General features: G+C 41.1%; 1 protein-coding gene across 1 annotated transcript in view; it reads right to left on the reverse strand.

Moving 5' to 3' along the window:
- LOC120441320 (protocadherin-9-like) overlaps positions 1-22449 on the reverse strand; it is a 107357-nt gene extending 84908 nt beyond the window's left edge. Inside the window, exons 1-2 of the mRNA XM_039615853.1 lie at positions 22414-22449; positions 18398-18617 (exon numbers count right to left, since the gene is read on the reverse strand). Of these exons, the coding sequence (XP_039471787.1) occupies positions 18398-18617; positions 22414-22449 (256 nt within the window). The remainder of the gene's footprint in view (positions 1-18397; positions 18618-22413) is intronic.
- Between the last annotated feature and the right edge of the window lie 389 nt (positions 22450-22838).

Raw genomic sequence — 22838 nt, forward strand, 5'->3', positions numbered from 1 at the left:
ACACCGGCCCTCGAGGCCTGGAGTTCGAGACCCCTGCTTTAGAACATTGCCTGCTGTGCCTTATATTCTAGATGAATTAAATGTACAGCTCCTATGTGATAAATAACACTGGTGAAATATATAAGGCCTCAGTCACAGTAGTGTAAAAATCAGACAGCGACCTCCATATGACCAAGAAAACACGGTAGTTGTGCTGAATTGTTTTTTCTGTCTGCTGGTAGTTACAGCAACCAGCTGGTCACCCAGAGGTTGAGCAATGCAGAGATGGAGGCATGCTGTCCCCTTTGTTTCCATTTCATCAGACTTTCTATGTGAAAATGATTCAGCTCTGAAAATTGTTTTACAGCCTCATGGACTGCAATCCAGAACTACGAGTTCTGTGAATGATGGTCATGTTAGGGATGATCTTTTCATCCATGAGTGTGGCTGCTCCTCTCTATCGGCCCATCACAGCAGGTGCACCATCAGCTGTGTGTGCAACATTTGCTATGAGACATCCTCATAGTAAGGCTTTCTAACTCGAACTGAGACAGCAATCGCAGTGAATAACACTAAGTCAGTTTCACAGCAGAAAAACTCAGAGATGAGCACATTTACGCATCTTTATTAATGCATGGATGGTTTGTGATATGACAGTATAATGTGTTGTGTTCTTCTACACAGTGTAAATGTCAGCTATTACACATGGGTTTCAGATGTATATGGAGGAACAGTTTACAATAAAGCAACTCTCTGAGGAAATCCTGCGCTCCACCTGAGCCTCAGTTCTCAGGACCCAACGTACTTCCAGCAGGAATTATCTTTATGTCATAAACATATTGATTCTTCTTCAGCCTTCTCTCATTTATCTAAACTACCATGATTTTGTCAGACATGCGTAACACCTGCGCACTAAGTTATAAATGAGAAATTTTCTTCATTTAGATCTGGTCCAATATGTGTTTGAGAGAATCGTGTCTGATGTGTGGATCCTGTGCAGTCAGCCAGTGGCGGCGCTGCCCCTGGCTCCGATACAGCACCACACATCTGATGTAGACGCAAACAGATTTGCATCATATTTGCAACAGAGAACAACAGATTTGAGAATTATCAATGCATTATCACAGAAAGATTGCATGCAATTACACACTTCACCCAGTCCAAACTTGACAGCCAACTGATTCCATCTTATTTCCGTTTTATTGCCACGTTGATGCACCAAAGTCAAGTTTGAAGGCAGCAGCTGACTGAAAGGTCTCAGACCTCATCTCCATCTTTGAAGCAACCATTTCAAAAACAAAGAAATAATTTTTTCTTTGCCTAACATATAGCATGTATGAGACACCGGCATGCTAGGTGTCAAGGCTGAATCTGAAACAGCATGACAGTCAAAAAAAAAGAAAAAAGACATCTACTACACACTGTCTGTGATGTCTACTGCACACTGTACATCACTGTTTGTGATGCAGTACTTATTGTTTTGAAAATCTCCAGTGAAGAAGAGAAGCATATAACTATAATTTACAGTAGAGCTTCACAATTACTGCCACACAGCAGTAGCACTTTCACAGCGGTGAGGATAACAAAGGTTGGTGTTTATTTGGAAGAATATAACTGACATGTAAATCTGCCAGCAGGGAAGATTCCTCTCCAGCTGTCCTATATCTGACTGGGGAGAAAACAAATGTGCAGGTTTAAACTTTAGCTTTAGGTCAGGAAAACTGTGAGAAATTGGCAGACTAATCAGCAGATGTGCAATAAATACTCGGTTGATAAATGTAAAAGAGCAAAGAATTATACGGAATAGACTGTGTGAGTTTAAATGTTTCTCCAAACCGCAGGGCTTAAATGTTTTACATGATGCTGTCTGGGACTGTTTACATTAAGATTCATATCCGGACTCAGGTTTCTGGACTATCCAGAGAAGCTTCCTACAAGAGAAGACTAATCGGTTAGCGAGACATGTCGACCTAAAGGGTTTTTAATGTTCCAAAGGTGGCTCTCTTTTAAATTTACTCTGGTAACTTATGCCAAACAGCTCTCACATAATCTGAACAGGTTATGTTCAGAGTTTGGTTTTAAATTTGGCTAGAAGCAATACACCTCACCTTGGAGAACATATGTTACAGGTATTTGCATGCAATCAGGGTTGGGGGGGATGCTCGAGTTTGCCCAGCTATCAGGGTAGACCTTGGACAGGTTGGGTCCATCACAGGTCTAGAGTGGCTGAGAAAGTAAGAAATCGGGACACCACTGGCTGCAGATGATAAAAACCTTAATATAGACTCATGTGCATGTGACTGCACACTTACAAAGACCTTTGAGTTACATGCTGTCCTGCTTCTAACAGTTTTAGCTGGGGGTGCGTGGTCAAGGCAAAAGGGCACATATTAATCACAGTCCACAATCGCAATCACAATTCTCCCAAAAGATTTAGCTCAACTCCAGAGCGCATGATTAATCGTGTATTTTTTGCTTGATGCAAATCCTGTCACATTAAACCTGATGCTCTAAGTTTAACATCTAAACTCTTCGGATCCTGTTTTTCACTCTAATTTTATTTGGAAATTCTGACCAGAAGATTTGAGTCATTCATTTGATTTCATTATCCTCACTATGGAGCAGTCAGTTACAATCACTTTTCTTAGTTGATGTGAAGTGGGGAATTTTTAACACACAGTGCTACACCTGTAACTGACTTGGCGGAGCATGCACCCCATGGCCTGAAAGCTGAACTTCTTCCTGCAGCCGCTTGTGTTTGAGTCCACTGCAGGGCATTTGCTCCATATCGTTCTCCCCTCCTTCTCCAGCTTCCTGTCTACTTTTCTCTATCACTGTCAAAGTGCTCTACAAATGAAATTATTAGTCTTTCTTCCTTCTAATTCATTTTCATTTCATTCATTCTCTGAATCACTGCCCACATCACATCTTCCAGGGATTCAGATATGTCTGGTTTTGTGTTCATTTACAGGAAAACAACAGAGCTTTGCAGGTGGGATTAAGAAACATCTTCATTTGGAAGAGCCACAGACTCAATGACCTGTACTTGTTGTGTGACTGGACTTTGAAAAATAACTTTTGTCTTACATCCACATATATTTGTTCCAATGAGCACAATAAGAGAAAATCAAATGGATAGTATAAATGTGTCTTACTACTGACTGGGTATAACTACATATGAATCAAACCACAACTTTTGGTGATGGACGCAAACCCAAAAAGCCCACAAACAAGACTTTAAGATACAGAGAGCCTCTGTTTAGGACCACCAGCACTAAATGGCAAGATCTTCACCCTTCACATGGAATCAGCTGCAGATGTTACTCTGTCTTTATGTGCATTGCTCAGTACTAATAATTTGTAATAGTCTGACGTCACTTTTAAAGAGCTGCTGGGTGACTGAAATGGGAAGTTGTGTTGAAGAGCAAGCTTCCAACTTACCTGTTGGTATACATTCTGACCCTCACCCCCTGTCATGAGCTTTGGGATGGAAACTGATTTAATAAGACTGAATATAAGCCTCCTCTGTATGGTGCCTGGGTACATCCTTAGAGACAGGCTGAGGAACTCAAACACTGGGTTCAGGCATCTGATCAGAATTATGCATCATATATGGCCTTAAAAGACCTTGAAATACCCTAGACAGAGCTGGGATGTGTTGCTGGGGAGAGGAACATCTGGACTACCTGACTGCTGCTACTGACCTGGCATGTATTGGCTGGATAGATGGATGGCTGGGTGGTTGTAGTAAAACTGTGAGAGAGTACTGGCACAGTAATGCTGTTATTTATTTATTTATTTATTAATATTCTTAGACTTTTTCTCTAAACCAAAACCTGTTATCTTTTTTTGAAAACTGAGCATACATGTAGCATACATAGAGCATACTCTATGATTTCCATATGAAATCAAACAATGAAGCTAACAGCAACAAGTGTAAGATAAAGCACTGACGCTTCAGTCTTAATTATATGCAGGCATCATATTAGTGTAAACGTATTCTCTGAAAAGCCCTGACATTGTCCCTCTCTGCAGTCCGTTAGTCCTGTTAATTCAGATGGACTGGTAGGACTCATCAATCAGGAGCACGTTGAGCGGCAGGTCAGGAAATGCTCAGCTACGTTCCTGGTTTCATCGTTAATGGGAAACAATATCGGTTTAAGAGAGCGGGTCCACTCTGTGATTTGCCTCTAAGCTGCTCATTAATTACTGAGAGCATTAATCTGCGGGGCTTAATAGGCGATCAAGGGGCTGTAACGTGAAGCAGCAGCATGTGACCGGCACACACCTTAAGCCTCTGTTAATCTATGAGCCGAGAGCCCGCCTCCACCCGTTTAATTCAGAGAAGTTTTCAGTTAAAAGACTAATTGACTGGGTGATGGCACAAGCTTAGAGAGACCCGTGGCTGGCAACCAAGTAAATTCACTTTAATACTTTCCATCAGTTGGCCTGTTTAAGTTGGGCCCCTGCCCACAACTCAGAGTGTTGTGAGTTGAACTTTTAAATTGAACTTTTGATTCCACCTGATCCTTTTGAACTTTAGCACCAGGTGCTAAAAAATGGTACGTGACATAAACCATGCATTCCTGAATTACATTTGACCAATCTCCCCTTCAAGGCAATCCTCTCCTGAAACTCTGGAGCTTTTGGCACAGCTGCTAGAAGCCCTTTTCTGTCTGTTTGCACTTTTGTGATTTAACCTCTGAACTTTGATCTCTGGATAAGTGTGAGTTCTAAGTGTTGTATCACGTCAGAATTTTTTTCTTTTTTTTCAAAATATTCACAAGGTTGTGCGCTGTGAAAACATCGTATTAAAACTGTGGCACCAATACAATCTTCCCTCACCACAAGCCCTAGTCTGGCACTTTGTCCTTCTCAACACAGTAAAAATCATAAATTAAAAAAATATATATTTTTAAAACTGATTGCACCGTTTCGTGCATCTTTAGAGTTCCACCAAGTGGTCCTACCAAGTTAAACTTGTGTCAAGCTTCAACCAATGGGAGAGAAGTAAATTGTTTCATACTGGGGCGGAGCTTAAGGATTCAGGAACTATAATAACTGTATTTGAGTTATATTCAGGCAGGTCTTGCCTTTCAGTTTATCTTAAGTCCTTCACAGAGTTTCTGGATATCTGTTTTACTGCTGAGGGTTTTCAAAAAATAGCACATAAAGTTTATTATTGTTGTCTCTGCCTGAAAGTATTTGTGAGGTTAATTCGGTACTGATGGCTAACCCTGTAAAGCACTGTTTCCATGGTGATCAGTTCCCACTGAGGGTCAGGACATCAGAAAAACAAAGTTAGATACATCAGGGACATGCAGTGTGTTTACCTTGTGCACTCTCCCCCATTAACACTCTGACATCACCTTGCCACACACAAAACTTTAGTCAGCCTCTGTTCATTAGTTCCCATGATGCAACACTAACCTAGCAACCAGACCTGTGGCTAACTCCCCTGCTGCTTCCATGCTCTCATTGGATAGGTTCCCGGGGGTCATGGCCCAGCGCTGCCCTCCCTGCCGACCAGCCATCTGTCCTGGAGACGCCGCCTTGAAACAAGCAGAACCCACCAGGAGCAGCTGCCGGCACTAACGGAGGTGGTTCACCAGAGCCAGGACACGGCGGGAGGCAGCTTTAGCGGAGCCGCTTTTAGCTCGCTTGGAGCTGAAGCAGGCAGTCGCATCCTGTTCAGAGCGGACGGTCGAGCAGTGACTTTGATCTCTGAGATAATCTCATAGGTGTCAGCTTCTGAGATGCCGAGTTCAGTGCAAATATGACAGTAATATCACTGCTACTCTGTGGAAATTATATGATGAAGATAAAAATATGCAGCTATGAATGTTCACAAAAACAAAAGAGCTGAAAACGCTGCAGCAGAGCCGCATAGTTAAATAAATCCACAGGGAATGCAACTGTACTAAGGTTAGGCCTCAAGTTCAGTGTACAAATGATGGCTCAGACACAAGTAAGAAGAAATCTATTCAATTCAGTTTTATTTATATAGCACCAAATTAGAACAACAGTCAATTCAAGCTGCTTTGTAAGGTAAAGAATCTACAACAGAAGTAAGAAAACCACAACAGTCTGAACCTCAAACCTACATGTGAGCTATTCAGCCTCAGTAACGTGTCTAAACTAAATTATCAAAATGATCATTTTAGGCATTTATTTCTTCTTGAATATTATGGATATTATTATCTCAAATATTGTTTAATATTATGGCAACATTTAGTAGTACCTGTCAGAACAACCTGGACTTCATATGACCTAATCTACAAAAACAGAACTAATAACGGACATTGAAATATAATAAAACTCAACAATTTGTAATTAGAAACATTTCTTGAAGACAGAAAACTATAATGATTCATTATCGAACGCCTGAAAACTGAATTCATTTCTCCGTTTTTTGTTTTTTTTTCCTCTGCAGGAAGGGCTTTCATATTTCAGGTGCTTTTATATTTCACGCCAATAAAGAAAACTCGGGCTGACAGAAAGGACAGTTTGACAGTTTATTCAAGCTGCAGTTTAAGAGTGAAGAAGCTCAAACTCTGAAGAGAATACAGAGCAGTTCACTGTGCTGAATATTCATGATTATAGCAGTACACGTGGCTTCTAAAGCTACTATTTGTTAAAGGTTACATGTCAGCAAATAAACCAATAACTGAGGTAGAGACACTTAAGAAAAATGTGAACAGTTCACCTTCAGAAGACAGAAGCCTATTGTTCATTCAAGGCTCCGTATTCACTGTTATCTGGGAGATAAGCACAGAGTTATTGTGTGCCCATAAATGTATAAACCTGCCAGAAAAATGTTAAAGAAAACAAAGTAGTGCTTGTTCTGTTGCAATATCAACACTGATTATGCACAGATATCAAACACACACACAAGACATGCATGTATGTGTTTGTGTACCGTTTTGACTTTGATTAAATAAGTCATCAAGTAACTTCTTCTTCTTTAGAAGTATTTGAAACTTGCTGAAATCCTCTAATCTTCTCTATGTCTTACATGAACTTTCAGTCATACTGGTAATGCCCACAATGTCCCAGAAACTACTCCCAGTAACATCTAGTTAGCACCTGTTAATATACTCTGAATTACCCTGTAGTTGTTACTGTCAACCCCAGAACCTTTAAGTACCTGTACTGCATATAACTGAAGTTGTATTGTATGTATTTAACAGGTCATCTACTTCCATAGATGACCCTAAACATTATAACTGCGTTATTAATGTGGTTATGAATTGCAGGTGCTAAGACTAAGTGTTGAATATAATGTTTGTTTCCTCCATTTGCATGTTAATCATGGTACAGTGCTGATTTAAAGTCTTCCTAGGGAAGCACATTGGCGTGACAGCCATGATATTGTTAACAATATTCTCTCCTTCTTCCTAAAAGATACTGTAAATCCACTGGGTCTATTTAAGTCACTCTTAACAACCATCCTCAGTGACACCTGGAACCTTTTGAAGGATCTCAAGTTCCTTCTGAGTAACCTTTAAAAGTCTGCCTCATTTACTGTGCATACCTAAAAAATGGATCTGTACTTCCTAAAAGCTTATGTGCCGTCTGAAACTCCAAGAAGGCTTAAATTACACCCGTGTAACCATACCACAACACAAACTAACTCTTTCATAGAAAACCACCTACATCACCCTAAATTTGGCAGAAAATGCTTTACATTAACTGTAATTCACAATAAGTCAGACCTCTCTAGTGCCTTTAACAACTTTAAGAGACAGATTTCAGTTGCCTCTGGCTGACTTTCAGAACCTGCTCTTCCAGCAAGAGTATTCATATATGAAATATGTGGAAGGTCACCGAAACTTCAGTACAAAACCGATATTCTTTGTGACCTCAGGTATGTAGTTGTTGTTGAGCTTTGCTTCTCCTATGAAAACAGCTGAAATCAGGACTATGGAACCTCTATGCAACTCTGTGCACATCTGTAACGTTGACCCTTAAAAACACTTCAGCAATAACTTTTTTATTATTGATAAATGTACCTGTGATACTTTGGGACTTTTTATTACATTTTGAGTTAACACTGAGACATTTGAGTGATTCACTGAAGCTCCTCTGAAGGATTTTAATAAACACATGAGCCCTGCAACCTTTAAGCAACTCCTACTGACAGCGTAAATTATATCAGGAACATTTTTCCCCCACAAACATCTAACTGCTATTTTAAGTCTCTAAAACATTCTTCATACTTTAGCATTAAGGCCAGATTTATAATTCTCTCAGTGACCTAAACCTTTATGCCCCCCCCCCCTCCCAAAAGAAATCACAAAGACCCCTAAAATCTTTAAAATGATGCCTAAAAATCCTGCTGTGTTTTCAGTGACGACCAAAACCTTTTTAGTTACTTCTCAAACATTTTAAACCACAACTGGAACCTTTATAAGTAACCCTAAAACTTCCCAACGACCCCTGAAATCTATACAAAGAGGTCTGGCGGTTCCAAATTTGGCACAAAAGTACTGGTTCAGTCGACATGGTGGGAGCACATACGCACAAAGAGGCAGTATCTATATCTCACTACAACACCGGCAAAATAATCCAATCATGGACACAGTGTGCGTGTGCTGCAGCTCTCAGCATCCTTGCTGTTGTACATCAGTCGAATGCTGGCCGAGCTCCGATTTACAGCTACTGCCAAACGCAAACACACACTCACAAACACACACACACATAAACACACACCTTCTTGTGTAGTGTACAGCGGCCACCCCAGATAAGCTCAAATAAACAACAGACCTGGAAAAATAAATCCGCCCCCCTCCCTCCCTTACTCCCTCCCTGGGGACAAGAGAGGGCATCCAACGAATGCTGCCTGTTACTATAAAGCTTCTTGACATCGCATCACAAACACACACACACGCACACACACACAAAACACACTCTGCGATACAAACAAGAAACAGAATGGGAGGTATAGTTCCACAGGGAGGGATCACCTCTTCTATCGCTCCACACACTCCTTTTATCTACCGGCTAATGAGGAGCAGATATATACACACACAAACACGCACACATTTAGAAACCTACAAACACACACACGCACACTCAAGAAGCTACATGAATACACACACCTCCTCAGGACCATGGTTTCATCAGTGAGTGTCCCACTTCTAAACTATGGACTGCTGTTACATCATTATGTACTCCTCTGGATCTGCCTGTGTGTGTGCTGTGCATGTGTGTGTGTGCACGTGTGCTGTGCATATGTGCTCTGTACATGTGCGCGTGTTCATCGCAGAAAGGCTTTGAACGTGCAGTCTCTGTCCTCAGTATGGAGTGCTGTAACACTACATGCGTTAATGAGTGTGCGCATGTAGAGAAAGTAAAGTTGTGTGTTTGTGGATACAACAGCATCTCTATGATTAGCCAGTAAGTGGGTTTTTTGTAAAGTAAGCAGTTGCTAAAAAAAGTAAATGAGCTGCCGTTGTGTACGCCAATACTACAAATACACAATGATCTGTGTAAAAACTTTTTTTCCCCTCCTGAAGGATTGTCGTAGCCTCCTCACTAATCCACCGAACCATCTTAATGAATTCTTAATGTCTTAAACCCTAAACAACCCTCCTCTTATTAATCCCACCACAGCACCATAAAACCTCAGAACACGAGTTCTGGAACATCCTCCATGATTCAGTGACTTATGTCCTAAAACCTCTATTTAACAGTATGGATGTATATGGACACAGCTTCCATGACTGGAAAGTGCAGCCAGTGCAATCTTGCATCCTGCATTCTTTTTCATGGCCAGCAGGGGACCAATGCTGTCATTAAAAACAATACATCGGGTTGTATACAAAACTATGACAAAAAGGCCATACTGCTGATAGTTTCTGATTAGTTTATGTCCTCAATAGCCATTTTTAAGTCTAATTGAATGCAGCACAATGTATGATGGATATTTTCCATTTTATTATTATGTAAATAATCAGAATAGCATTCATCTCTTTAAAAATATTCCTGCACAGCTCGGGAATTAATAATTTTACATTGGTTGAAAAGTTACATACGACATTTCATTGGACTATATTTAACAATGGTACCCTTTTTTGGTATTTTACGGGCTTTTGTGATATGCAGAAGGGACTGACATCACTTTCTATCTTGTTATGGGTGAAATGTAAACCTCTCAGAGGTTTGCATGGATCATGGTAAAAGGTACTGGGATTATAGTGCTTCTGTCAAGGGAATTTCCAGAGTTTCCAACATTACGTGAACAGAGAGTAGAGAGCACTGTTTAACAGGAACAGGACACAGCTCATGGCACCTCAGTGACCCTTAGAAACTCCTGAGTGATCCAAGAAGTCCAATGACTGAACCTTGAAGCCTCTTTAATGGGTCTTGGACATCCTAAATGACTCCTAAAGCGTCTCTAGTGAGCACTTGAATCTAAAACCTTAACCTGACTCCATGATCCCTCCAGCCCCTCAACCTCTGAGCCTTAATCAAAACATCCTGCCACCTCCTCAAGAAACCCACCCAAACCTCCAAGAAACCTGTAGAGCGGTCTCTTAAACTTCATGTACTCGTTTTTTAATTGTGGCTATTTTCTTTACATTATCATTTTTTACTTTTACTTTAATTCTACAGTCGATTTCAAAATAGTGATCCTAGTTCCCCGTTTTTATATTCACAAAGAGCTTAAACTGAAGAGTTTATTTTTGTTGGAGAAGTGCTCTGAGCTGCAAATCTCTGGACCTTTGGACATAAAGACTTCACAAGTTTGAGAAGAAACTAAAAATAATGTGCATTTCCAGAGACTACTGTTCTGTCCTGGGAGTTTCTGACAGACTTGTGCAGAACTGTTGGCCCCCTCATCATTACCCACTGGAGAGATGATGGAGGAGGAGGAATGAGGAGGAGGAGGTGGTGGTGGGTAGAAAAGAAGGGAATGAAGATCCCTGAGAGCAGAGGCCTCTTGTAGGAGGGCAGGAGGAGGGAGGGAGAGACAAATGGAGGCGATAAGCTTCACTGAGGCGAACACATGAACTCTTCTACTCACCTCCATTTCTTTAAATCTAAACTATTTTATCAATTTTACATTAAGGATACTTTTCTTAAATCTTCTTTTTGCCAAATCACACTTAGTCACTCTGTGATTGCTTTAAAAGCTGTTTTAGAAAGAAAATCCATTAAATCCATTTGGTACACAGAAGAATATGCAAAACTAAAACTGACAGGTAATATCAGGGTTTTTGTTCAGTGTTAAAGATTTGTTAAGACTTTCAAAGGTGTAAACGATGTGTGCAAAAACATGCTTCATAAATAAATAACAAAGTACAGACGAGTAAGCAGTGCTACAACAATGCTGACAGCAAATACTGTATGTTGTGTAACGCTGTGAGGACTCGGTCTTCTGCATTTGGTGTTTTGCTAATTAGTTTTCCAATTTCTTCTGTCTGTTTTATCATTTACGGTAAAGCACTTAATGTCAGCGCCAAACTAAATCATCACTGGTTTTTCTCACATTTAAAAACGCTTATTTACTTAGAGTATCACTGCTGCAGGAGCACACAGTTTAGGTTTATCAAAGTTTGATTTGGTGTAAGATGCACAAATCGTCCACAGAGGTTTACAAGACTGTGTTGTCCTTTTTACCCTTTTATCAGAGTGACCTTAAAGTGTCATCTGATCTAAGATGCACTCTGCAACCAGTTCAACAGTTGCAAACAGCCAAACGTCAAGATCTGACTTTTATTATCTGGTTTTAAGTCATTTCTGTGTGTGTTCACACACAAAAAAAGGAAGAGGAAACAGCAACAGTTTGCAAACACTCCTGCAGATTACTCACCAATCTGTTCAGGTTTGCATATATTACTGGAATTGAAATAATAAATGAAGCTTGAGCAGAAGTCTGACTTTGGCATGTTTAACTCGGCTAAACACGCCGGTGCACACCGCGTGTTGGTGCTTTGTGCCCATACCCCATGAGGAGATTCCCATATTTTTATAGAAATGATCTCTCCCCGTGAGCTCAGACTGATCTAACTCATAACACGTGTGTTAACAGAAGTGAAGCGGAGCAGCTGAAGTCACCCTGCAAACTGAACATTTTCTGTGTTTTCACTGTTTTATCTGGAAATCAAACTGGTGGCTGATTAAGAGCCAAGATAGAAAACCTCGCTAACATTCGCTCTCTCTCGTGTGTGAGTGTGTGTTGTGCAGCGATTACTACAGCTCTCAGACTGATGCAATCAGCAGCTAAAGAGGTTGTGTGTGTGTGTGTGTGTCTGTGTAAGTACCCAAATACAGAATGTTTGCATGTGGTTTCATCTAGAGAGATGAATGCACCACACACACACTTCATAAATCACCTTTTTATCCGGCAATATCAGTGTCAGGCAGCAGATTCCTCTCTCTCCGTCTCGCTCTCACTTTGTACTTTTTTCCTCAGCTTTTTTTTATGCCTTTCTTTCCTCTATCTCCACCTTTTTATCTCTTACCTCCGCTCTCTCTCTCGCTCTCCACTTCTCACCACAAACACATACATGCAATCAAATCCCACAAACTGCACCCCCTTCCCTTCCCCTCTGCTTTTCACTCAGTTTGCTTTTTCTCCTCTTTCCATCCGTCCATCACACATAGGAAGTGGGTGCATTAGCAGAGCAAAGACGGCCTGATGGAATTAACATCCATTATCTGACCATTTACAGGACGGAGAGCAGGATTAAAGAGGAAGAGGAGGACTGAAATGATTGAGATCTCACCACATCGGGCAGCGTTTCTGCTCTCAGCTCTGCAGAACAAACCACAGTCTGTTTGAAAGCATGTTTGTGTTGTCTGTGGGGCTGTTTGGTCACAGCAGGAAAGAGGCAGGGCAAGTGTGATAGGATGAGGTACTTGCTTACTTATCGCTTGTGGTGATAACGAGTCGAAAATTATTTTTATCATGGTCCTGCAACACTATTAAAAGACTTCAGGCAGTATTCTGTCAAGTCTGCCTCTTGGTGCTTTTGGTCTTTTTTGACTTTTCTTCAGCTGCCATTTACAAGCTCATCGAGAAAAATCAATGATGATTAAAGACATTTAAAGATGATTCAACTACATTAAAAAAGAGCTCTGTATGTGTTTTAAATCAGATAAGCAGAGAAACCAAGAAAGACATGTTTTTTTCTTTTTCCAATTTGATGATAAATGGAAAAAAATGCAGATAAAAACAGTGAAACGTACTGAGCGTGTACGAGGTTGAGCTTAAACAAACCACTATACTTACATTTCTATGCATAAAACATTTTAACCTTCTTCCAAACAGCAACATCAGTCAGAGACCATGTCAAAGACAGCGTCTTTAATATTTTAAGTTCTATTCAATTTTATTTATATAGCGCCAAGTAACTGTTGCCTCAAGACGATTTATACTGCAAGGTAAAGACCCTAAAATAATACAGAGAAAACCCAAACAACACCCTATGAGCAAGCATTTGGCAACAATGGGAAGGAAAAACTCCCCTTTTAACAGGAAGAAACCTCCAGCAGAACCAGGCTCGGGGAGGGGCGGCTATCTGCCGTGACCCAGAGATGAATAATAACTAATAATTAAAAGCTAATAGGTGTATAAAAAGGGGAGTGAAGAAGAAACACTCGGTGCATCATGGTAAGCAGCCTACGTCTATTGCAGCATAGCTAAGGGAGGATTCAGGGTCACCTGGTCCAGCCCTAACTATATGCTTTAGCAAAAAGGAAAGTTTGAAGCCTAATCTTAAAAGTAGAGATAGTGTCTGTTTCCCGAATCCAAGCTGGGAGCTGGTTCCACAGAAGAGGGGCCTGAAATCTGAAGGCTCTGCCTTCCAAGTTCAGTGAACTGTTACTGACCCATGTTTACTGTGGCCCGTTGTGCATGACATACTTGAACATGATGTGTCACCAGTGACCTCTGGGATGTTAGAGGTTAACGTTCTGGTGTAGAATGACCACAGCTCGCAGGGAACAGATGGTCTACTGTGAGCCCAGTTCTGGATGAACAGTGTCATATGTCATGAGTATCCAGTTTATATGCGGATTAAGTCCAGATTATATTACTATATGTGGATAATCCATCTACAAAGACAAGAGGAAAAGGAACCAAGATGCATTAAGGACAAGCTGCAATCCCTCAGAGCCATGTGTGATGTAAGAGCCACTCTTTACTATGTGCTGTGGAGCGATGCTTCTATGCAGAATCCATGCTTGAATTCAACTTATTTCATACAGACAGAGGATATGTTTGATGTTTCTGTAATCTGCTATAAGAGCAATGTATTTGTATAAGCACAAGAGACATTTAACTAACAAGGGTGAAAGAACTGTAATCAAACGATACAAAACACTGAAAAGAAAACTTGTTTGAGAGCAGACAGCCGCTTCCTCCAGCTTTCCATCAATCTGTCTGAAGCACTTGAGATGTGACCGATCAGCAATCAGCCACACAGCTGACTGATCGATAGAGTCTGCAGGAAAACGCCAGGACACATCTAAACAGCCTGCTAAGGACACAGAACAAAGTGTACGGCCCGGCGCTAATGCTCAGTCACTTCCTCAAAAACCTAATCTGGAAAACACGTGCTGCCAGTTGGTCTAATTATTGCTTGATTATCTATTTAATGTTGAACTTTAATTATGTCCAGCTGCATATGATATACAGAGTCTGCGTTTTGAATCTGTGGTGCGCTAATTCCCGCAGACAAAAATCGCTGGAATTTTGAACGGAGATTTGCTGGACAAAGCCGAGCGAGGGGATGATCTACTCACAGATGGAAAGATAAGAAAAAAAGAAGGATTTTGTTCAAATAAATGATCAGTATGGAGCTCGGCTTATCGTAGCAACGGAGGCTGAAGTTTTAGAATTGGGCTGAGAGAAAGAGAGCGAGAGTAAAGTGTATCTGTAGTGGTGTGTTAATCCTCTGTAATCTGTTGGCCTCTCTGCTAGAGCAGCGCACACACTCAGACACACTTCCTCGGGAAAATACCTGCAGCTAAAACATGTTTGACCATCAAAGTGGAAGATTGTACAACACCATCATCCCCTCGCACACTGCAACTCACACACAACATCGCCCTGACCTCATTCCTCTGTGTACGAGCAGATACAGAGCCACTTACACACTCTCCTGCTCTCTATCGCTATCTCTCTCTCTCTCACACACACACACACACACACACACACACACACACACACACTGGGTGGCAGTAGCCTGTGGGCGTGCAAGCAGCTGTGAATAATTGTGTTTACAGATGGTATATGTACGACCTGTGGGTTGAGCGAGAGAAAGAGCCAGAGTTGGTCTTCTCGCCCTCACAAAAGCAGACGGGGATGGCATTTAAACTGAACCTCACTCTCCCCCCCTCCTCTCTCTCTCCCCGCTTTTTATTCCTTGCCAGTTTCAAACATTTCACCTGAGTTAGCTTAATTGGCACAAGTGTTAACGAGGCGTTAAGAGCCCGAGCAGAACAATGAACGGTGACATAAGTTTAAAAAAAAAAAAAGATGGTGGTGTGTTTAAATGTGTGACTAATGAATAATTTGGGTCTATAAAATGAAGTACTTTATTTATACCTGAGGGAAACTGGGCTTTAAACACTAAAAACCAACAGTTACTGTGTATCACGATCTCAGTGAAATACAGGACTGAAGCACGGAGCAAAAATCAGATGGGAATTAGATTCTCAGCAGCAAAGATGTGTAATTATTTCTCAGGAAAACCTCAGAATGATGTTATTCTATTTAATCTTTTGGCATTTTTTACTTCATATGGATAAACAAGTTTTTCTCCTTGAATCTTTCTATTTTTTAATGCATGGATTGGTTTATGTTATTGAACCTAAATGAGATTTTTCCAATATACAGTAGAAACACAGGGCTGTGGATAGTAAATGTGCATAATTTTATGTAAATGACTGGTTTTATGGCCATACTAAAGCAGCTGCACCCAAAATACAGTATTGTACAAATCTAATGAGAATAATCACCCTCGGCCTGCAGGTGAAGTCAGAATCAGCTCATCCAAACATGAAGTCACTTTTTCCATCCTCCTTTAATTTTTCTGCTCACCATTTATCGCTTTGGCCAGTGTCTGACCGGTAATTTGTCCCTCAGCATGTATCAAACACGGCGAAGTGTGGTGCTCTAATAGGTCCAGGAGGATTGATTAACAATTGTGTTGATTTTTATTGCCTACTATGGCTAGCTGCCATGTTATGAGCACTGCCACTGCTTGTTGCTGGATTATAACACAGTTAAAGCATAAAAGACTCATTCAGCATGTTCAGAAAGTCGTGGTTAATGGGTTCACAACTGGCATAATGACCGGCTACAGCTGAAGCTAACATCACTAGTACACGTAAAATATACATCATTTGAATTTATGATGGTTTACAAGTCAAATAATTAAATAAATTAGAACATTTTGAAAAAGAAAAACTCTCAGGTTTCCTTGAACATAAAGATATTAGTACCCACATACAAACTTGAAGTATTATGGGAAAAAAAATAAAGCAACACATGATTTATATATAAATCTGAGATGAGTCAATGTGCTAACATCATGGTAATACAAGCTAAAAGAGGCTGACATTGGGAACTATTTAGCATTTAGTGCTAACAGGGCACATCAAGTCTGTTTACAGTCATCAGTATCAAGGTAGCGCCTTAACTAACTGCTTGCAAGAGTTGATGTTTGGATGGACCACTGTGATGCCACCCATTGGTTTAAGCATAAAGCCAATGAGCATGAGTTCCATATTGAACATGCATAGCCTGGATAATCCTCAATTCTGGGACATGGAATTATCTAAATTTATTAAATGGACTAATTGTTTTATTAAATATGATCCGAAATGAGGAAAAGTAAAGACAAGAAAGTATCTAATAAGGTCAGGGCCGAGGGCCCATACACCCCTCAAACTGGTCTATGGACTGGAAGTCTTTTGCAAGCACAGATACCATCCCCTGATGCCCACTGCACAGAAAGTGCCTTCATTTTTCAGACCTGAAAGTTACAACACTTTACACCAACTACTGTCAAGTGATGCACTTACCTGAATTTGCTGTGTAGGACTGTGACTGACGTGCAAGCTGCTGCTATTTCTATAATGCTTGGAAGTTGTAATACTGAATTTTACAACAGTTTAACACATGCACAGTGCTAAATCTGCAATTTTTAGCCAGCTAGCAGTAGAATAACAGCAGGTGGTGATGATGCATCCTCCCTCCCTGTCTCCCACACAACTGAGATGTGACCATGCTAGGTAAGTGCTTCACACTCGGCTGGCGCTTTGACGGTTCAGAGTTCTCCGTCACAAAAAGCACTCCGTGTAGTTGCAGTCAGTAATGCGAACACACTCGTGCACTAAAAATAACGAGTGTAAGTGTGGAAGTAGATCAGTTGAGACAACATATGAATGCTGCTTCGTTTGTTTCCACCTGTCAGTATTATCAAGTTATTTTTATAGCTCTGTTTAGAGTTTCTGTGTCAAAGGTACAAATCTTACAGTCAACACAGTGATGCTGTGGTAATAATGTGGATCACAATGTGCCAAGTTTACACTCAGCTGTTAGCATATTACAAGTTAACATAATCCATCCAGTGTTACTTTTTAATACCTGATGTTATTCGAATTTTGTGATTTTGTAATATGCTTACCATTATGTAGAATAGTATGATCCCCTTATTTATCAGTTTAAATATTTCATCGTGCTTTACAAGTTAAGATAAAAACACTACAGCACATGGTGTTCAGCTGGAGGAACGCTAACATCGTTAGCTTCAGTAAACAGTCTACAGCTAACAGGCTCAGACTGATACACTCACAACCTGTGAGGACTATAAAGATATTCAGAGCTGGTTTTCTGTAAAAGATAAACAAGGGACGACATATATATGTATATAAAAAGAAAAATCAACATGCTAACATGATGACAGGTTGACAATATGCTAACTAGTGAAGTCAGAGAGCAGAGTATTGTGTTAGCTATTCCCTGTTAGCCTCCCTCTGCGGATCTATAAATGCAGCTGATAGAGGGTTGGACTCGGTATGATTTACATAATTGGGATGTTAATTCGTTAAGCCGTGGGACTTGATTATGTTGCATATTGATTGTGTTTTGCTGCTGTGAGGTCACACACCTCTTTAACGAAGGTATGCGCAGCGCAGGGAATTGTGGGAATTTGATTAAATATATTCGCCGTTAACATTCCTGCTGACATGCCGCGTTTTGACACACAGGGCAAGCGAGGTGTGTGTAATGAAAACAGTTATAATGTGTGTGAAACCCAGCGGTGCTGATATGCTTTTAGGCGTGCGCCTGTGTGTATATATATGTGTGCAAATGTGCCTCTGCTTCCCTCTGGGTTAATGGATGGATGGAGGAGGTGAAAAGAGGAGTAGAGGGAGGGGAAACTCCACCTGGTCTTACCGTTCTCCGGGTGCTCCATCTCGCCGATGCTGCCGTCAGGTGTGGTCCGCTCGTAGTGGTCCTCCGGCAGAGCCAGAGGCCCGATCCGCGGCCCCGACGATGACTTGGAGCTGGGGGTCTCCGACTCCTCCAAGCCGCTGTCGTAATAGCTGTGCTGGGATGCGTCCTGCAGATCCTGCGCCTGATTGGCCGTAGAGAAGGTCACTCGACGGTGGGGCAGCTGTGATTGGATGACAGAGGGAAAGCGACAGGGTTAGTTTTGTTTCTGAAACATTTAAGGTGAATCACTCCGAGTTATTGTTGTTTATCTGTTTGATCTGATGCAGCTTAAATGATTAGAGACATCAAATGGAAGCTGGACTGTAAAAATAACCTTAAAACAGTCATTTGCTCTATTCTCACTTCAGGTTCCACTTTGATTCTGCACCTCACACTCATCAACTTTCATCTCATCACATTTTAGCTGCAAATGCTTTAGCGTTAAGCTAAACTGGCCTTTTAACAAAGAACAATTGATGAGATTAAACTGCTTCCAGTTTATTGCACTCAGTAACGTCACATAAATTCAGACGCCGCAGTCAATAAAGGTTTTAACAGATATGAACTTTTTCATATCTGTCTTTTCTGTTCTGTGCTGCTATCAGCTGCTCCACCGCGCCAAAGTTCTCAGTTTCTACTAAATGGTTTATTTTTTCTGACAACAATGCAGAAGAAAGTAATTCTCTTTTATTATTGAAATAACAAACTAGCAAGTAATTTCTAGAATGTGCAATAAAATCACCGAATGTAATTCCACCACACAACACTCGGTCCAGACTGTGAATGTTGCTAAAAGGCTACGTTCACATCATTTCTCCACAAAAGCCAAAGTCAGAAGCAATTTCAGACAAGTGCTTTTCCAGTGAATAACTTTGAGATTCTCACAGACCGACTGCCATTAACTCAAACATCTCTGCTTTCACGCTCGGTGAAAATGTGTCCAGTTCTTTTTTGGCCATCGCAGTTAAGGTGGCAGTGCAGTGAGTGCAGCAAATAAACCGGCTCCTGGATTCATCTACAGAAAAGGCAGATGGAATAGAGAGATGTACAGGAGCAGGGCACAGACCCAAGTCAACCTCTGAAGAAATATAAAATACTGAAAGAATCAGGATGCTACAAAAATCTTATTAAAATATAGGCTGCAAGTATACAAGACTGATTATTTAAAATATGAGGAATACGTTTCATTCTGCACATTATTAAACCTAAATAAAATAAATGGTTTCGTTTGCTTTGTTGTGCATTTTCTACTCGCGCGTCCTCAAGTTTCCTTCCACTGACTGGCGTCTGTAATGAGACATCAGTATTAATAAAAGCAGCAGGCTGAACACACACTTAACTGCTCCATTTACTGTGTGTTTTCTGGGGGTGGAAGGTAACTGTCTGACTTGTGCGTTTGATGGTTTTGTAATTAAAATACAATTAGCCTCCCTATAGCGCTGTGGGGACGCTTGCCACCGCTCACACACAAACACACGTTGTGCAAATACACCGAGTGCTGCCAAACAAACTGTCCTAATTCAAAAAGGCACACAATGCACGGTCAAACATTTCAATCACACGCACCTGACCAGCCCAGGCTGATAAAAAGCAACATCCCTGGCTTGGCACATACTCTGTCACCATGGCAACTGGCCCCTATCAGGACCCTGAACCAGTAAAACCAGCAGATCCATGCTCATCACGCAGAAACAGTTTTTTTAAAACCTTTATCTCAACTTTTTTAAGCAGCCTTTTTTCCCCCTTGCAGATGCTGACAGGTTCACTGCCTTGCTTTAGCCTGACAAACTGTCCTCCCTTCCAGTTTCAAACCAGTAACCAAGTGGCAATCAGACTGCATCTTAATCTTGCCAAACGCACTTTTTATTTCCGTCTTAGTTGAGAGACTTTAGCTCACCGGCCACTTTCTCTGCTGTTTGAATTCTAAATAGTATGAGTGGCTCCACTAGAAGGATTTAAAAATGTGTGTAATTGTTCAGCAGGCAGGTAAAAGCGGCTGAATTAATGTCAGAATGATGGAAAATGTTCAAAACTCAACCCGCGGTGGAGCTGTCCTTTAAACTGTGTGGCCACAGTGTGCTGTCAAGGCATCAAAAGCCCCAGATCCCCGGTGCTTCAGGCGACAGGCTCCTCTCCAGGTAAACACATTCAAATACTCAGTAATAACCGGACTCGCTGCAGATCTGTACAGTCACACTGGCTGTCTTTTTTCCCAATATAATCCCTGAAATGCTGGAGCTCAGTGAGGCGGCTATTTGTAAAGCCAAATTCTACCTAAAAATATCACCATATCCATTTTTGGTTTCTCTGCATCTTCTCAGTCTTATTCACCCTGCCACAAGAAAGACTTCCTATGAGATGAGATTATTTGATTTTTGGGTTTTCATGATGGTGGCATGAACCCAGAGAATAAAAATAATCTTCTAATCTTATGTTGATGTCACTCTGACTTGAGTAATATAGACTTAAATAGGTCTTGAGGGGTTCTTTTATTCCCATCTGAAATACCAATCGTACCGACATCACTCACAAGACAAAACTTTTCTCAAACCCAGCGGTCCCCAACCCCTGGGCCACGGACCGGTACCGGTCCACGAGTCGTTTGGTTCCGGGCCGCGAGAGTTGAGGCTCGGATGTAAAATTGATGGTTTTCAGGGTTTTTATCGTTTTTAGCTTTATTTTTTTATCGTTTTTATCGTTAACTCGGTTTCCCTGGGTCTTCTCCCATGTGTTATGAATAAATCTTCTTTTTTTTGGTATCGGTACTGGTTTTATTTTGTTGTATTTATCCGCAACACCTTAAAGGCCGTAAACTGGTCGGACATAAACTGGTCCATGCCGCAAAAAAGGTTGGGGACCGCTGCTCTAACCTATCCCATAGCCCAGTTTGGGGGCTGAGCTACATTTTATTAGACTCCAAATACCCTAACGATTATAACTGGGATGTGTTAGCTATAGAGTAAACTCTTAAAACAACAATAACATCAGCAAAAGCACTGATTTAACTGATTTCAGCCGAGGATCGTGTATATACAGTACTGTCTTGCGCCACCCATCACGTCTTTATGTTTTGCTTCCAAAGAGCCAAACTTTCATGGAAGTCTTCTAAAGTGGTCTTGAGCGGTAGTTCTCCAGGTTTTCTGTCAACCATTTTCAGTCCAATCCATTTTCAGAGGGATTACTTTCTTGTTTCTTAACGTAACACTTACTTAACACTGACCTGCGAATCACTCCAGGATAAAAAAAAAGGCAGCTAAGGGATGAACCAGTGCTGTGTCTAAGCATGTAGAGGCCAAATCCAGGGTATTTACATGACTCAAAAGAACATGAACAATTTCTGCACAAACAGCAACACTTCAGATCAGTGTGAAGAATATTTCAGATGTGCAAGTTACAGATAAATACACATCACCAATGTTTCATTCCTCTCTTTTAGTCGGGACTTACTTTACATGGAAATGAGTTTTGTGAAAAACACCTGTTACATCCTGGGACTGGCTGCCTGAAGTGTTGGAGCGACATCACAGTTTTGGAAAATGTTTTTGTGGGCTCTGATATAAAGAATACGCGATCTGTCTGGCTGATAGAACTTATTATTTAGTTTTTATTTCATAAGTGCTCTTCAGTCATTTTTTCCCTGTCTCAACTCCTACCTGAGACCCTACAGCGTCAAACGGGTATGTCTAAAAAAGCTGCAGAACAAAGTCGGGCGTTTTATTAAAACTGTTTCCTTCTGTTTGCTGTGTGAGAATTTGGAAATGAATCACATCTACGTGTAAACAGAGGAGAATGAAGTGGATCAGATCCTTTTCTGCCCGTCACCTCCACCACACTCGCTTTGTTCCTTTTTTTTTTGTCCTTTTTGTTTTTTCGCTTGTGTGCTTGTTTGTTTGCCGGAAATAGAAATGCCATCTCAGCAGGTCGCACCACGAGAAAGTGGAGCAGATCAGAGGGGAGGAATCTAAAGACCAACCAACATCCACATCAGCCTCTACCACGCCACCTGCCGCCATCTTGGACCTCCATCCCTTTTGTTTCTCCTGCTGCCCTATTTTCAGTCTACTCTTAACCCTGAGAGGCAGTGGGCCTCCACTGCAGACTGTTGGTGTTCAAAACACAGAATTACTGATTTTCAAGACTTATGAGTTTTTAGGGGAGATTAAGCCACGCATAAAATAATATTCAAGGCAAGAAAGAAGTCTCAGAGGGAGCATCGGAGTGGTGGACAACAAGCTCATGAATAATTTGAGCCAAACACACTGAATGAATGTTTGCTACGAACAGACTGGACCCACAAAGACCTCAGACTAGCAGTCGAGAGTTAAAATCAATCATCACACTGATCTAGTCGAGAAATCCTCCAAGCTAAGCAAAATAATGCCTCCCAAATCTCCCTCATTAA

This window comes from Oreochromis aureus, linkage group 2, assembly GCF_013358895.1.
Source record: "Oreochromis aureus strain Israel breed Guangdong linkage group 2, ZZ_aureus, whole genome shotgun sequence".
Lineage (NCBI taxonomy): Eukaryota > Metazoa > Chordata > Actinopteri > Cichliformes > Cichlidae > Oreochromis > Oreochromis aureus.